The sequence below is a fragment of the Mus caroli genome, chromosome 10 (genome assembly GCF_900094665.2).
Source record: "Mus caroli chromosome 10, CAROLI_EIJ_v1.1, whole genome shotgun sequence".
Lineage (NCBI taxonomy): Eukaryota > Metazoa > Chordata > Mammalia > Rodentia > Muridae > Mus > Mus caroli.
This window is the reverse complement of record NC_034579.1, coordinates 101,604,737-101,621,885: the sequence shown is the minus strand read 5'-3', so window position 1 is coordinate 101,621,885 and position 17,149 is coordinate 101,604,737. Positions and strand designations below refer to the sequence as shown.

General features: G+C 40.0%; 1 protein-coding gene across 6 annotated transcripts in view; it reads left to right on the top strand.

Annotated features, from left to right (window-relative positions):
* The window catches only part of Syt1 (synaptotagmin 1), a 507,387-nt gene that overhangs the window by 378,077 nt on the left and 112,161 nt on the right, over window positions 1-17,149 (top strand). For all 6 annotated transcript variants that reach the window (XM_021173816.1, XM_021173812.1, XM_029482353.1 and 3 more), the window contains one exon: window positions 2,082-2,249. In XM_021173816.1, the coding sequence (XP_021029475.1) occupies window positions 2,082-2,249 (168 nt within the window). The remainder of the gene's footprint in view (window positions 1-2,081; window positions 2,250-17,149) is intronic.

Here is a 17,149-nt window from a genome sequence, read left to right as displayed (position 1 = left end):
CATTTTATTTGGCTGCATATATTTCCAAATAGAGTTTAATAGATTCTTATATTATTTTAAGGAATTTTGAAATAATTTTATAGTGCCTTCCTCTATTACTTGCGAATCATTTCTTTTGAAGCATAGGTGGTAATATTTTATTTAGTATTGTCTATGACTACAAGGACCATTTTAAAATTTTTACTAGTCTATAAATTTTTATAATTTCCACATTATTGTATTTCAGGAAAGTAGATCAGGCTGTAAATACATTCAAGGTATAATTATTTTGAACCATTTATGAAATATGTTGATTTCCACAGTAGACATTGTAAACTATATCTTGAAATGCCAGACAGACATGCAGTAGAGGAGTAACAGACATGCAGTAGAGGAGTAACAGACATGCAGTAGAGGAGTAACAGACATGCAGCAGGACTAACAGACATGCAGTAGAAGGAGTGGAAGCTTCTAGACTGGCCTTCAAGTCGAGTTAAATGTACTTAAAATGCTCAACATTGGCCCCAAATAAATTCATCTTCTTTCTGCTAAAATAAACTTCCATTTAGAGGGTATGTTAATAATGAATGGGCTTAAGTGCCTACCATGGACTCCATGTTTAAAATATACTCACTCATTCTCAAAACGGCTCTACAGAGTGAAGAAGCCAAGTTTGTCCATGTGCCCCAGGTCTAGGTCTACCTGACCCAAAGTACGGGCATCACGGGGTCTGTTCAGCATGATCAAATATCCAAGAAATACAGTTTAAAATTTTAAGGGATTCTATATTACCACTCTAAAAATTTGTTGATTTTATTGAAATTCAGATCTCTCAAGCTTATTTTAGAATCTTCTGAAAATAGAAAAAAAATATTATAATTAGTTCTTATTCACAGGATTTTAGAAAAATCACCTGGTTCTTATCATAGTTCACAAATGACAAAACACTCTTTGGAAAGCTCACATTTCTTGTACTTCAATGGCCAGTAGACTTTCATCCTTTTACCTTCTTAGTAAGAGTTCCTTGAGAAGTGTTTACTGGGGCATACAGCAGATACACTGATAAAACAATATGTATCTAGTACAAATTGAAACAATCCCTGGATGAGACATTTTTACCCACTTACTAAAGTGTAGCTTACTTGGTATGCACAGCTTTCCCTGAATTTTAAAAAATGTCACAAATAAACTTCCCAAACCGTAACATCTGTCCCCAGCGGACTTGAACATCTGGAGGGTTCACTCCTCCTGGCCTTTTGCTACCACTCATGCTAACGAGCGCCACGCTTACAAACGAGCTTCAAGATCCATATGATAATGAACCTGTGATATTCAAAACATCCATTTTCCAGTCAGCTCATGTCAATCACTGAATTATTTTAGAAAATATGAGAGGCACCTTGTGAATTTCATTTAGATCCTTTTAGACTACTAGCATAGCTTTTGAACAAATCAGCCTTTCCTTTACCTATGGTCTAGACCACTGCTTCTCAGCCCTCCTAATGCTGTGACCCTCTAATACAGTTCATGTTGTGGTAACCCCCAACCATAAAATTATCTTCATTGATACTTCATAACTGTGATTTTGCTACTGTTATGAATAATAATGTAAATATCTGTATTTTCTGATGGTCTTAGATAATGCCTATAAAAGGGTCATTTAACACCCTCCCTTAAGAGGTTGCAACCAACAGGTCTAGATGGTTTGAAAAAGTGATATCCATTAAACTGTAGTGTCCAAATAAATTGACACTTTCGAAAACAGCTATATCCCAAGAATATAACTAATAACAATATTATTTTGCAAGAGATGGTTATATAGTCCGATGCAATTGACTTTCTTATTCTTTCATTGATTATGAAGTATTTATAGTATAACTAATAGGAAGATAATACCAACTGTTTCTAAAACGTTGTAAAATAATAAACACTAGAGCAGTTTCCCATTTTTCTCTCAAGTAGTTCAAGAAATTGACTAAATGACTCAACATAACGGAAAAGATCCTGTTCTGTTTCTCTAGTACACATATCAAAAGCATATGAGTACCAGCTCCCTAGCATCCTGTGACCGGAAGTCTTCACCCTCATCTCCTCCCATGCAGGTACCATACTCGGAATTAGGTGGCAAGACACTGGTGATGGCTGTGTATGATTTTGACCGCTTCTCCAAACACGACATCATTGGAGAGTTCAAAGTTCCTATGAACACCGTGGATTTTGGCCACGTCACTGAGGAGTGGCGCGATCTCCAGAGTGCTGAGAAAGAAGAGGTAGGAAACTCATTTGCATTTCTAACATGGCAAAGCTGTGTTCATTCACCTGTTGCTATTCAAATCCTAAGCCAGAGAAAGATCATCTTCCCGAAGGGGGACATGGGCCTTTAAAAACTAATGCTGCCAAAACATTCAGAGGGGTTGTGTGACCCTGCTAAAATATATGCAGGACATCTGGGTAGGATTTAAATAGAATAGAGAGATAACATGCACTGGGAATATAAGCAATCCCTTCCTTTAAAAGACAGCGAGCAATCATCTTGTATTGTCTGCGTGGGTTTTAGAAAGGTCACAGTGAAGTGAACAGGCGTTTTCCCCTGACTATGTCTGCATATTGAGGTTTGTTGTTTCTCACGTAGACATCGAAGCATAATGGGTTAAAAAAAAAAAAGGAAGGACAGAACTATTACACACAAAAGCTGATATTAAGTCCATTTTTTTAAGTGAGTCACATCTTCGTAGTACTGTGCACATTGTTTTTCTCCCAGTTGTAATAGCCCAGTATTATGTTTCTGTCATTTAAAAAGAGTTCAATATCCACAGTGCATTTACACTCCATAGTAATCAGTTCTGTCGGCTTGTGCTCTGCCTGCCTGGCATGGGAGTTTGTCTGTGTGAGTGTCTCAGCAGGCTAATATTAGTAAAACAAACAGCCCTTAGCGTCTCTCAGTTCTAAACAAACTCTGTTCACAGCCCCTGGCAATAAGTTTCCAGGATCTATGTATAGTTTCTCTGGGACCACATAGATCTCAGCCTAGCTCATCACCACGAGAACCCTTTCAGCTGCTGACACCTACAAGCTTTAGACCCTAATAGAATATGAAAACTTTTACCACAATATGTTTTATTTTGTTCTATAAAAGGAAGCAAAATGATTTGTTAATCACTGCTTTGTAAAAATAATATTAATCAAACATCACATTCTTTAATACTGAGATCAGAATTTGCCCTATTGTGAAAAGGCACCAATAGAAGAATCCTGAAAAATACCAAATTTCTAACTTTTAGGGTTTTATATATAATTCTTTCTTATGCATGAGCTAATACTGATGTCAGTTCAAGAAAACATATGATAAGAAAGCCAATTATTCAGGAATACTATTTTTAGGCAACAAACTAGCAAGATGTTCCATGAGTTTTTGTTTTTTATTTGAATGTAACACATTTTTACTGACTGACGGTCATTAATTCACTCCCTTTCAGTTGGCTATGACCCACTTATATCTGACAAGGCAAGGCTATGTCTCCTGGGATCATGGCTCTCCCTGCTTACCAGGCTCATGGTGGAGGATTCTACAGTCACCATCAGTGGCTTGCTTTGAGGTGTTTTTGCATGTGTTTAGGAAAGCTACCTGGTGGTCTGTATTCTTACAATAATTCCTTGAATAAATGTGGAGCTTTGAGACTTACCACTGAACTAGCAGGATGGATCTAAGTAGACAACGTTCTCTCTCGTTCGTGTGTTCTCTCTCTTTCTTTTTCTTTCTCTCTCCTCTCTCCTCTCCCTCTCCCTCTCCCCCCCTCTCTCCCCCTAGCTTCTTCTAGTTTTCTTCTCCCATAACTTAACTACATCTGTCACCCAAATCATGGAAAACAACTCACTCTGAAAATAGTAATGGCCAGATTCCTAGAAATATACTGCCATGCTTTTTAGCGAAAACAACAGGTGCAGGTAACAGTCTCCAATCGCCTCTTCTTCGGTCCCAACCTGTCCCTTTTATCACCAGGTACACTGGATTCTAAGGAAAGACTTACCTTAAAATCATAGTCCTTCCTCATTTCAGTTCTAGCTAATCCATGTATTAGCCCTGGCCACTTAAGCCGTTTCAAATTCATTGTTTTATTCTAAAGAGTGGCCTAACATGAAAAATAAGATTGACTGTAGAGATCCTCACATGGAGTCTGGCAAGCAGTGATGCTTCAGTTAGAGGAGTGACTGGTTGCCCCTTTTCTCATGGCCAGTCTCCATTTCCTTCTTCTCATCTTTCCTCTGTCTACGCCAACTCAACTCTTATCTTCTCACAACACTGCACTGCCTACAAGCACTGGAGGTTTTTAATGCTAAACAATAAATCATTTGATTTAAGTAAACATTTGAGCACATTCCTCTTTGGTCTTCACTCTGGAAGAGTAACTGTGGTCCAGTGGAGAGGTCATATCCTCTATTGTGAAGTAAAAAAACTTCCTAAAACATGTCACTTCATGTGTCTCAGCTCAGCGTGATGACTAGAGGCAGCAAGACCCTTTCTCCTGTGAAGGAAATAAGACCCAGTTACATTTCCTAGCTCAGGACTTCCTTGTTTTCGGTGTTATGTTCTTTGCTGTTTTCTGCTACTGTTTATTAACTGCGCAAAGTAACAATTGTGTGTGAATAAACTGGTGTCTTGGACAGACATTACTTCTAATGGCTTGAAAGAACTGTTTTCCCATCCTCAGTCTTCATTTCACCTCTCAATTTTAAATAACACTTTAATGTCAAAAAGACTTAAAGGGACAGCTTGGGAACCAGAAAGCCTAACCACGGCAAGCTATTCAATCAGAGACTTGGATAGAAGGCAGGTTAAAGCAGGCCCACAGAGTTCCACACCTGCAACAGTGATAGAATCAGGGAAGATTTGACAACCTAAGTCATAAGATACGAAGCAGTGCCATGAGCAAAAGCTTGCCATGCTAGTTTAGTGACGATTCATGTGCAAGCAGTTTACAAAGTGTGGGCAACCGGCTTGTGTCACAACTTGGGATGGAACACACTCCACACAGGTTCAGCTAGGAGACTTAAGCGATGTGGCTCCAGATTCCAACTGTTAAATTCCACTGCTAGTGAGGTTCCCATCTAATTCTGTGTTCCTCACATATACACAAAGCTTCTAGTTGGTTCCGCTTCGCTGCCATGTTTTCTTTGCTTTGTTGAATATGACTGACTTCTTCCTTTTCCACCTCCACAAGTTTCAACAGATGACAGTGGAATTTGACCCTGGAGATGGTACAACCTTTCTCTCAGGAGGTGGCTCCATATAAAACCTTTATTCAGTTTTGCTCAGTTTGCAGCCTCCAAGCCTTGTGTGTATATCAACTATACACACAGTTCTCTTCCATTTGTGTAAGGCCTCCAATAGGAACAGCATCAGGCCGTTTGTGCTGAAATTTTCATGTTTCTCTTTTGTTTGATCAATCAAAGTATAGTTTCTCATCTCACCCAAGGTCATATCTGGAACTAACCATCGTACTTTCAGAACAATCTACTCATTTCACATTACTCCAAATACTATGGTCGATAGCGATGAATTGCACGCCTGTTTTTATAAGTTTAGCTTAGAATTTGTCTCATCCCTGCATCCAGTGACAGGCACAGCAGTGCATTGCCATACCTTATATTTCCTTTCTTAATTTTCTTCTCATCTCTAAGACGGTCCAAGGAGTGCAGAGCAATAGAACACACATGGACATTTTTGTCTTCATTTGCACATTTTTTTCCTTTGCTTGCACATTTGCCCTGGTGAGCTGCAAGCTCTCAGGCCTGCTGCTGCTTTCTCTTCAGTAGAAAGTAAGTCTATCACCTGTTTTTGTGTGAATTTGTTAGAGTGCTTTTTAAATGAGCCTCTGTAATCCAGTGCAAATGGGAAAAAAATTGATTGCTGAATTAAAACAAGTTGGGGCATAATTTAATTAGTACCCAGGCAGAAGGGGAGAGAAACTATTTCAGGTCTTTAATGGGAAATCAATTTTGCAAGAAAATTTCACATTTTTAAGCCTAATTAGAAAAACATTTACTTCACAGAAAAGCATTTTGAGAATACATTTTCAATCAAATGGCAGGTTTTTTGGCTTCCAGTGGTCAATTACGTGCTACTTCTCTGAAATGAGTTAAAGTTATTTCTTACAGCATCTTTATGGCCAAAGATCATCAAACAAGTGATGTTTTCTAAGCACATTTAGGAATTTGATGGCAACTCAAGCTGTCAGAGACATTTCCCCCAACACATACCAGCAAACAAGTGTGCAGACTGCGAACAGCTCTAAGTGACACATGAACACTAACCTTGCCTGTCACTCACAGACTGTCGTGTTTAGGAAGGACCCTGAAAACATTCACTTACATCCACAGCCTTTCAGGAGGCCATAGATAGTGCACTTCCAGACAGGAGCAGGCTTACTCCTGCCCAATGAAAAAAGTTGGGGGGGGGGGCAGGGCAGACACACGGGAAGATTGTTGCTGATACTTTTAGTTGACAGTTACATAAACAACAGTTTTCTCCTGCTATTTTTTTTTGTAATGTCCTGTTCACTGTACGTTCCTTACCATGAACCTTATCTTCATCCTTTCTGTGATTCATGTAGAGCCATATAGGCTAGCTTTAACTAAGTTTTAACAGTAAAGATTAAACAACGATTAAGTCTCTACTCAAAAGATGAAAATGGAAATCAGAGGAATATGAGAATAGGTTCCAAGGAGAATTCAAATAATATGACCCAAATCCAAGTATATTATGCCTAGAAAAATTGCTGTTAAACAAATATATGGTACAACAGATATGACTTAGCAGTACTGGGGTATTTTATAGTATATTAGACCATGGTACACTGTAGGATTTTCAGTATCTGTGGGTCCATTCTATGGGACTCAAAATATATCGACTTCACTTTACCCTACAGAAGCATAGACACACTTGATATTTTGTGTGTCTGCGGTCAGAATTTCAATCACTAATTGTATTTTAATATATAACAAATACTGTCAGCTTCATAATGTGCTTAAAATATCATATATTGATATACGTATATATTGATATATATTGAGGTATGCACATATATACATACATATATATTGATATACATATATTGACATAGCAATTTTAGACACAGATTAATTTCAAATCACATAGAATTGTGCTCTGTATTAGTTAGGGTTTTACTGCTGTGAACAGACACCATGACCAAGGCAAGTCTTATAAAAACAACATTTAATTGGGGCTGGCTTACAGGTTCAGAGGTTCAGTCCATTATCATCAAGGTGGGAGCATGGCAGCATCCAGGCTGGCATGGTGCAGGCAGGGCTGAGAGTTCTATGTCTTCATCCAATGGCTGCTAGTGGAAGACTGACTTCCAGGCAAATAGGGTGAGGATCTTATGCCCACACCCACAGTGACACACCCATCCCAACCAGGTCACACCTATTCCAACAAGGCCACACCTCCAGATGGTGCCACTCTCTGGTCCAAGGATATACAAACATCACATGCTCCTAACAGTTTAATAATTTAATTGAGGATTCTTCATAAAAGCAATATAAAGTAGACTCATTTAAAGCAAGAGCTGGCCTTGAAGAAGGCTCTAGATACTGTCAAAACACCATCTAACTAGTGTCCACTGCTCCTCTTCCATCACCACCTTCTCCTTCACAGGACTAGCCACACAAAGGCCTGCCTCTCCAAACCCCTGCACTGACCCTTTGATGTGGTAGCACCAGGATCTGTGTGCTCACACTCACAGTAATAGTTTCCATAACATTAGAAAACCAGTGACCACAGGACATTTCAGTAACTTGTCCAGGTCCACACAGCAATTCTAGAAGTAAACTTCACATGCATTTCTGAAATTCACACATTGTTTCACCTAAGTCTTTTTCTAATTGTCTCTTTTGATCCTCTTGCCCCTAAAATGTAGCTATAAATTACATTTTAATGCAAACTACCAACTTTGGCTCACTTATTTGAAACCTGTGGCAAAAGGCCACTTTGCTTTAATAGTTTGCAGTGGATTAAGGCATGTGTGGTGATATGGGATATAGGACTGTCCATGCATATTGATAAGATAGCCCTTTTAGATATTATAATGTATTGTAAATCTCTACAAGAGAGCAAAATCTCATTAACTGGATCATTTTTACTATTTCACAAAGGCATTATTTCATAGACAATCAGCATGATTTCCATCTAAAATGTAAAACCTTAAAATTGAATGATACTCTTTAACACAAATGAATCACTGTTGTGTGCATGGATGTGTATTAATACAAGGAAAGCAGAAGGGATTAACTTTCCATTAAAAATTTAAATAAATACATTCCTTCCATTCAACCAAAACATATATTGGATGTCTATTACATGAGCATGTAAAGAAACACAATGTATAAAACAGATGGTTAATGTACATAGAAAATGGTTGGTCAATGTGGTAAATTTTTCTAGTGTGAAATAATGACTAACGAAACTGTACAAAGAACCAATAAGATTTTATAACCAAATGCTACATCAGCTAAGAGATGGGGCATAAGGAGACTCCATGGAAGAGCTTGAGCTGTAGAGCTGAGCAGGGGTGAGAGAGCCAGCTCCTTTCCTAGGCCATGTGTTGCCTCACGATTGATCTGAGTTCCAACCCTAGGACCTACAAGGCAGAAGGAAAGAGCCAAGTTATTTTTTTGTTTTATTTTTGAAACAGAGTTTCACTATGTAGCCCTCGATGTCCTTGAACTATTGATATAGTTCAGGCTGGCCTCCTACTCATGGAGATCTGTCTGCTTCTCAAATACTGGGATTAAAGGTGTGAGTGAGCACACCCAAGCCTCTCCCATCGCCCTGGAGAGCAAACTCTGACGGTTGTTCTCTGATCTCCACATCGACACTGAGAAACATGCACCCAAGCATGGGTATGCCCACCCCCAAACACAGGGAATGTAACAAAGTCTTTAACTGAACAGAATTTGAACAAACAGAGAGACACCAAGAGGAAAAGAGATCAGCAAAGGCAAGGCCAATTAAGAGTGAAAACTTGAATTGGTGTCTTGAGGCGTAAGATTGGAGTAAGTAACTTAATGATAGTCTGTCCCTTAAATATTGAGCTGATAAAATTAGACTGAAAAGGGTACACTCTGAGAACTTAGACTAGACATCAAACATGAAGCCGCTCACCCCAACCACTCCCCCCCCCACACACACATACACTCACTCTAGTGAACATTCTGCTTCTTATCGCTCATCTTATATGGTCCCTGAGCAACCCATGGGGTTACTCTTTGTGTCATCATTTCGTATATTGAGTAGGAGAATTTATCCTGGGCCACACAGAACATGAACAGCCTCGCAATGATTTAGACACAGCATTGTTGGGCTCCAGAACCCACTTGCCCTTAGCTCTGTGGCATTGCCACTATGCTAACAGACTTCAAAAGAGCGCAAGGTTATTTTCTGTGCCTACTTTGTCTGCAAGACATACAATAAGCTTTAGCATGTAGTTATTAGTAAGAATTTTTCTTTTACAAACATGGATCGTCAGCCATACTAACAACAAAAGGTGAATGTCCATCTGTCCCAGTGATCATGATTGCAGCAAAGCCCTACATACTTTGCGGTTACAGCCCCCATCTTTTAATATCTTTCTCTTTGTACAGAACATTCTTTGGCCCCTCCTGCTCAACCGTGGCTTGTCTTTGCCTTTCTATTCCATTGAATTGGCCCTAAACCTTGTAGACTTCCAACAGTGATAATGGGTTGAAAGGGAGCTAGGCAAGAGAGTTTTAGCTACAGTGGAAACCAGCCAGGTGGGTGTTCTTTTGAGGCACGCATTCTGATTTTGAGCAAAATGTTCTGAACATTAGCCGTGCTCTGTGGTCTCTCAAAAGGCTTATTGTGGGGCAAATTCTCACTGAATTTCATGAATTTCTCATAAATTTTGATACATGTTGTGCCAAGGAAATCGATTTTTTTTTTTAAATAGAAATGGGTGTAGGTGTTAGGATGTTTTTTTCTTCTTCTTTTTATCCAAAGCATAAAAGAAGTGAAAGTTAGTTAGTTGAACTTCAAGTAAAATTGAGCATAGTGGTGGGAAGGACAGGTTGGCAGAGTAGAACCTGAGTAGTGGGAGCTGAAACAGGAACAAATCAAAATGGAAGGAACAGGGAAAAGTGGGATAAACTAGTACGCTACTCTCACTATCTGAGTCGGATTCCACAAGGGTTGTTTTTCTTTTTTTTTTTTTTTTCTTGAGTAGGAAGCAAGGCAGGAGAATGTCTTGTTCTATCTTGCACATATTTGAATCTTTCAAAATGTAAACTTTTCTGATGAGCTCATCGTGTGTTTTGGCATCATTTTTTTTTTTTGTTATTATCCTGTTTGCGAATCTTCAAATGAAATGTTTTTACCTTCTGTCTTCCTCCTACCTACCTTTGGGCAGGCCAAATGTTTGTATTGTGAAATCTTTAATCCATTACAATCTGTTACTCCACAACCAGGGGAAATATCACCAGTTGGGTTATACTAGTGCTCCAGAGGGAGGAGGAAGACTCATGGAGCAGTCAAGCCTTATATAAGTAGAGAGAGGCGAACGGGGACTCATCCTTGCCTGTGAACAAGAGCTTTAAAATACTGCTAAGCAATTTTGCACTTCTGTCTGTTCAACATAAAGTTGGTTTGTCCCTTTTATGGGACAAGGATTGTGTTAATTCCTGGGAATATGATAAATTAGATAGTCCTACTCAACCTAGACAGTGAAGCAGAACCAAGGGGTAGATTAAAGCTCTAGACTCAACTACACGAATCCAACTATGAGACTACTTTTTTGCAAGGAACATTTGCTCTTATTACTTAAGTCAATATTACTAATATCTGTGGGGAAAGTTACATTCTCAAAGAGTTACATAAATCACTCCCAGTAATATTTGGTACTAGTTAGTCAATACATATTAGTATTTGGGGGGTGATGCAATACACATCAGAGCCTGCATTTTTCTTGCCAACTGAAAAAGCATAGCTGTGGCCCCCTGGACTCACATGTTTCCTTTGGGAAGACAGAGAAGCCCAGGAGCTCTAAAAATACTGCAGATGGCCTCAGTAGAGGAAAATGCACCTAGATGTGATGAGCAAGAATTGTGGAGTATATTAATATTTCCACAAAGGCCAGCTCTGGGAAAGGCTCAGCAGGTGGAATGGAAGAAGGGACATACACAGTGCTGCCAATGTTTCAGTCTTCCCTAAACTAACAAGTTTTGTTTTGACCCAGATAGTACAATTGCTGAGTAGGATGCAGAAAAATTAGGAACTGTGTCTGTTGCCAATAGAAAGGATGCAACAGTTTAGAAAATAATCTTACGTTTCCTCAAAAATCATAAGTAGAACAACAATATGGCCTAGCATACTCCTACATATATAAGGAAATGTGTGCATACACTATCATATAAGAGTATTCATAACAGTGCTTTCACAATAGACTAAAGCAGAAACAAAGTAAATGTTCATCAGCTGGTTGAGTTGATAAAAAGAGGATCTACCTCACAATGGGATATTATTCAGCCATGAAGAGACATGTAGTACTGAGAGATGTAACAATACTGATGAAGCACAATAGGATACATACAGTATCCTGAAAGTTGGGAGAGACGAAGAGCTTGGTGTAAAGATACATAATGGCAGGTAATGACTATGGGTTTCTTGCTGGAGTGATGAAAATATTCTAAAATTGGTAATGGTGGTCATATAGTCCTGTAGATATATCGAACTATGTGGATTAAGTTTATTATTAAATTATGCAAATTTTATGAAGTATATATTAAGATGGCTATTAAAACCCTCAGCTACTGGTACTCCAAACACAAAGCATGCAACAGTTCATCTGGAACTTCATTTGAGAACTCGGGCTGCAGATGGCCCTCTAGATACTCTCTTAAAAGTTTAGAGAGCTACGGGGTACTGGTTAGTTCATAATGTTGTTCCACCTATAGGGTTGCAGATCCCTTTAGCTCCTTGGGTACTTTCTCTAGCTCCTTCATTGGGGGCCCTGTGTTCCATCCAATAGCTGACTGTGAGCATCCACTTCTGCGTTTGCTAGGCCCCGGCGTAGTCTCACAAGAGACAGCTATATCAGGGTCCTTTCAGCAAAGTCTTGCTAGTGTATGCAATGGTGTCAGCGTTTGGAGGCTGAAAAGATGGCCTAGTCGGCCATCACTGGAAAGAGAGGCCCTTTGGACTTGCAAACTTTATATGCTCCAGTACAGGGGAACGCCAGGGCCAAAAAGTGGGAGTGGAGGGGAGGGTATGGGGGACTTTTGGGATAGCATTGGAAATGTAAATGAGGAAAATACCTAATTAAAAAAAGTTTAGAGATGCTTCTTCAAATATTCTCATTTCTCAAGTCTCCTTTTGTAGATTAGAAACTCGGGTTTACATCATGTGACCAGCTAGTAAGAACTCAGGGCTCGGATACAGTCATTTCCACACACCCAACTTCCTTTAGGTAAGAATTGCAGAATTAAATTCTCCTAACATTTTTATGTTGGGAGATTATTCTAAATATCAGAACTAGTCCATTTTGCTACTCACTTTCATGTGGTGGCTTACTGGAGATCTCCAGTTGGTCTTTTTTGGACTTTATTATGGCATCAAGAATTTGTAAATGGCAAATACTATATATATACTCTAGAGGGAAACCTCCACATGTTATTTTGAGAAAGGGACATAATATCAAAATGCCTTCTGAATACTTATCCTTAACCCTTAATGCAGCTATCAACTCTCATTGGAGAAGCTAGTTATTGAAGTGGCCAGAAATTAACATAGACACTTAAAAACTAGCCAACATATAGAGAGGAAGTGATTGTCAAGGGTTTTCTCCCAAATAGGACATGTATATCTCCAGTCACTGCAAGTCTTGGGAATATTGTGAAGAGGATGTGGCTAGAGCAGATAGTAAGAGAGAGAGAGAGAGTTAGGAAAGGATGGCAGCAAAATATTGTCTTCTGGACATAATGGGACCATTGCACTCATGAACCTAGTGACAGCTGCCTACACCAGATCAAGATAGTCAACATTCTAGCATAGATGGAGAAGGCTCATGAGAACACAGCCCTAGCATATATCTATTGGTATGTGATGGCTGATGGAGAGAGGTTCGGTTTTCTTCACAGAATTGGCCCCTGGTCGGTTGTCCATTCCCCAGTGATAGCTGTACACCTATGTGCTTAGCAGCAGCATACACAAGGTGAGTTATAAAGAGTAAAGAGGATATAGAGTTGGGATGGAGACAAAGTAGGGGTGGGTCTTCTAGGAGAGAAATTAAATGGGTAGTGTATAGATGCAATATATATGTGTATATATGTATATATCATATGTATCATATATTTTGAAAACCTGGAATGACTGAGTTGCAGGTAACTCCATAAATGAGCATATTACAAAATCTATTGCATAGGATCCACTCACATTTCTTGTCTTTCTTTCTTACCTCCCAGTGAGTGCCCGCCCCCACCCCCATCCTCATCAGCAGTGCCCATCTCTCCTGGACCACACGCAGCATGTCACAGCTTTCATCCTTGTCATCTGACACGCAATGCTACAACATAAAGAGATGCCCCATTTACCTGTGTTTCTGTCTCCACACATCTCAGTGTGTCACTCTCAGGCAGAAGTGTGTCACCCATCAAATGAGTACACAGCTCCCTCTCCAAATCACTCAAATTCTTAGACCTCATTTCTTCATTGAAAACTGCAAAATAGACGATGTACACATAAGTTACTTTTTCTACACAGGGATGTCAAATACGAAATACCTACAGTAAAAAAAAAAAAAAAAATAGGCCATGAAATAGCTGCTTCTGTCTTATGGATGAAAAAAAAACAACAACAACAACATAACTTCCAGAACCACCTAGAGGGCCACTGGATATCTTCACTCCCACTGTGGAGCCAGTGGCAATCTCTGTATAAGTTACCATCCCTCTTCCCAGATTGCAGTTAGCTAAAGGGGAAGTAGAATGACCACTATATAGCTGATGAGAAGTCTTGGCCAACAGCTTCCTCAAAAATAGGTTCTGGCCCTTGTTGTCTTCTTGACAGTCATATAATATCTCCCCGTCCTCTTCTCTCTCTTCTCTCTCCTTCCTCTCCCTCTTATCACTTCTTAACCTCTCCTCTTACCCTATTTAAATGCCTCCTAATCACAAATGACATACAGCCATTTTCCTCCTACAAGCCGCCAAAATGCTGTAAACTGCTGGGGGCAGCATACAACCACGTATCCCTGAGACATCTTGCTTTGGGGCACCTCACACACTGCAGAGCCTTGGGCAGTAGGGAAGCAAGCATAGCAAACCCAACCTAAGCGAACCACCTGTCTACCGTCCTAAAATGCTCCCTGGGCTGTTGCTTCCCGAAGAGAGACTTCTTTCCTCACCCTATGACCAGACCCAGCTGCCAGCATCCTCCTGAAAGCTCTATGTGCACCCAGTCACCTTTCATAATGGAATGGAGAGCATATCCAGGAACAAATTTGGGGTGCTGGCTTAACTACTACATAGAGCTAACGTTTGTCAGTGAAATGGAGGGCCTCTCCTACAATTCTAGCCAAAAAGGAAAATTCAAACCTACCTCTGGTCAAGGTTTCTCACATGTTAGGCTGCATACAGTATAGTCTATGGATGATGCTACTGATCATCAAGTTAACCGAGTGTCCTTTAGTTTGATCTGTCATATTTATATAAATGAATCAATAGTCTCACAAAGTATTTGATGGAATTTCTACTTTCTACTATGTTTAAAAGTAGAAAGTGGGTGTGTGTTTTAGTTTAACACTGAACCAATACAATGTTAAAAACACTGGCTTAATTATATCTCAGTGCCAAAAAATAAATAAAAATAGAGATTAGAATTTTAAAACTTAGGAAGAGTTTGGACTTCTATGTTTTTATTTGAACCTATTTGTAGATCACCAATGTCACAAAGATGGAGTATAGAAAGCAACCTTTGAAAGGACTGCTCCCTTTATCAGGCTTTCTATTGCTGTGATAAAACACCATGTTCAAAAAGCAAGTTTGAGAGAAAAGAGTTTATTGGACTTATGCTTCCAGATCTATAGTCCATCACTGGAGGAAGTCAGGACCGGAACTCAAGCAGGAACCTGGAGGCAGGAGTTGATGCAGAGGCCATGGAGGGTGCTGCTTACTGGCTTGCTCAATCTGCTTTTTTACAGAACCCAGGACCACCAGCCCAGAGATAGCATCACCCACAGTGGCCTGGGTCCTTCCCCATTGATCACTAACTGAGAAAATGCCTTACGGCTGGATTTCCTTGTGGCATTTCTTCAACTGAGGCTCCTTCTTCTGATGACTCTAGCTCAGGTCAAGTTGACACACAAAACCAGCCTGTGTCACCTGCCTTGTGTAGCATAGTCAGCGATGCTTCACTTACAACCTGTGCAGGGAGGGACACACGGGTCTCTTTAAGATCACTGGTGTTCCAAGCTGTACCTTACGTGCTTGCCTTATGTGCACTGAAAATGATGAAGACAGTGAAAGCTAAGTGCCTCAGTAGGACTGCCTGATTCTAAGTTTACATTCTAAGGCCGTTTGATTCCCTTTTGATAAACAGGACTTCTGATGCTTTGTTATCTGAAAAGTCTGTCACAGTGCTCAATATGGCTTTACCAGGACCTTAAAGTCACCTCTATACAGTGTCACGAGAATGGCACTGTGCAAGTGTTATGTTCTATTATTTACTCTTGATGCTACTACTATTGCATAGGCATCACGATTATGCCTACCTTAATGACCAAGAGGTCGAAAAGCAAAGATGAATTACATGTGGAGAAGCAGACGCCAGTAGGAGGGCTGTAATCAGACTATACTGGAAGGTACTGGTTAGTACATTATGCAAATTAGCTTCTAGCTGTGAAAGAAATCCGAGGACCAGTGCTTGGGCAGTGTCTCAGTTTCTCCACACATACACAATCTTCTCAAGCCAGCCATTTATTCTCCTCATTCCCATTCACCCAACTCCGAGGTCACTCATGAGGGGCACAAGAAGAACCACAGCAGCCTGTCTCTGCAGCATGTCCAATCATAGGACTCTTGACTACTTGAAACTCTCTTCTAAGTCACCCCTTCTCAACAGATAAATGTGACGATCCCACAAAGGTTAGGATCCTGTGCACCCATTATTCCCCATTCCCGTAGTCTATCACAGAGCATGTCTCTGGAAAGGGAACTGACTGCATCTCTCTTTCACACTCCTTTACACAAGATATGATGACCTGCATGGTGCAGAACATCCCACCTGCTAATTATACTTTAAGAACCAAAAACTAATGTCACATTTCCCAAATTGAATTTAGAAGGATATACCCTAAACATGGGAGAAACTCCCTTCAAAACTATTTTTTTTATTCAAGGAAAATTAAGGTTTCCCTATTTTTTTTCTTCTCAACACAGGGTATCACTGTGTATCCCTGGCTGTGGATCTCACTATATAGGCCAGGCTGGACTCGAAACTACAGAGATCTACCTGCCTCTGCCTCCCAACGGTTAGGATTAAAGCTGTCTTAATCACTGTTCTATTGCTGTGAAGAGACATGATGACCAAGGTGACTTTTATAAATAAAACATTTAACTGGGTGTGTGCTCAGTCTCAGAGCTTTAGTCCATTATCATCATGGCAAGAACCATGGTGGCATATGTGGCACTGGAGCAGTAACTGAGAGTTAGATCCAGATCCTCGGGGAGGGGGGGGGGCCTGGCATGGGCTTTTGAAATTTTGAAGTCCATCCCCACTGACACACTTTGTCAAACAAGGCCACACGCAGCTACTCCAAAAAGCCACACTTCCTTGTCCTTCTAATCCTTTCAAACAGTCCCACTCCCTGATGACTGAGCTTTCAAATGTATGAGTCTCTGGGGACCATTCCTATTTAAACTGCCACAGAAGGCACACAATTCATGCCTGACTTTAAAAAAAAAATGGTTCTTTTTTTTTTTAATATTTTTTTATTACATATTTTCCTCAATTACATTTCCAATGCTATCCCAAAAGTCCCCCATACCCCCCCTCCTTCCCTACCCACTCATTCCCATTCTTTTGGCCCTGGCATTCCCCTGTATTGGGGCATATAAAGTTTGCAAGTCCAATGGGCCTCTCTTT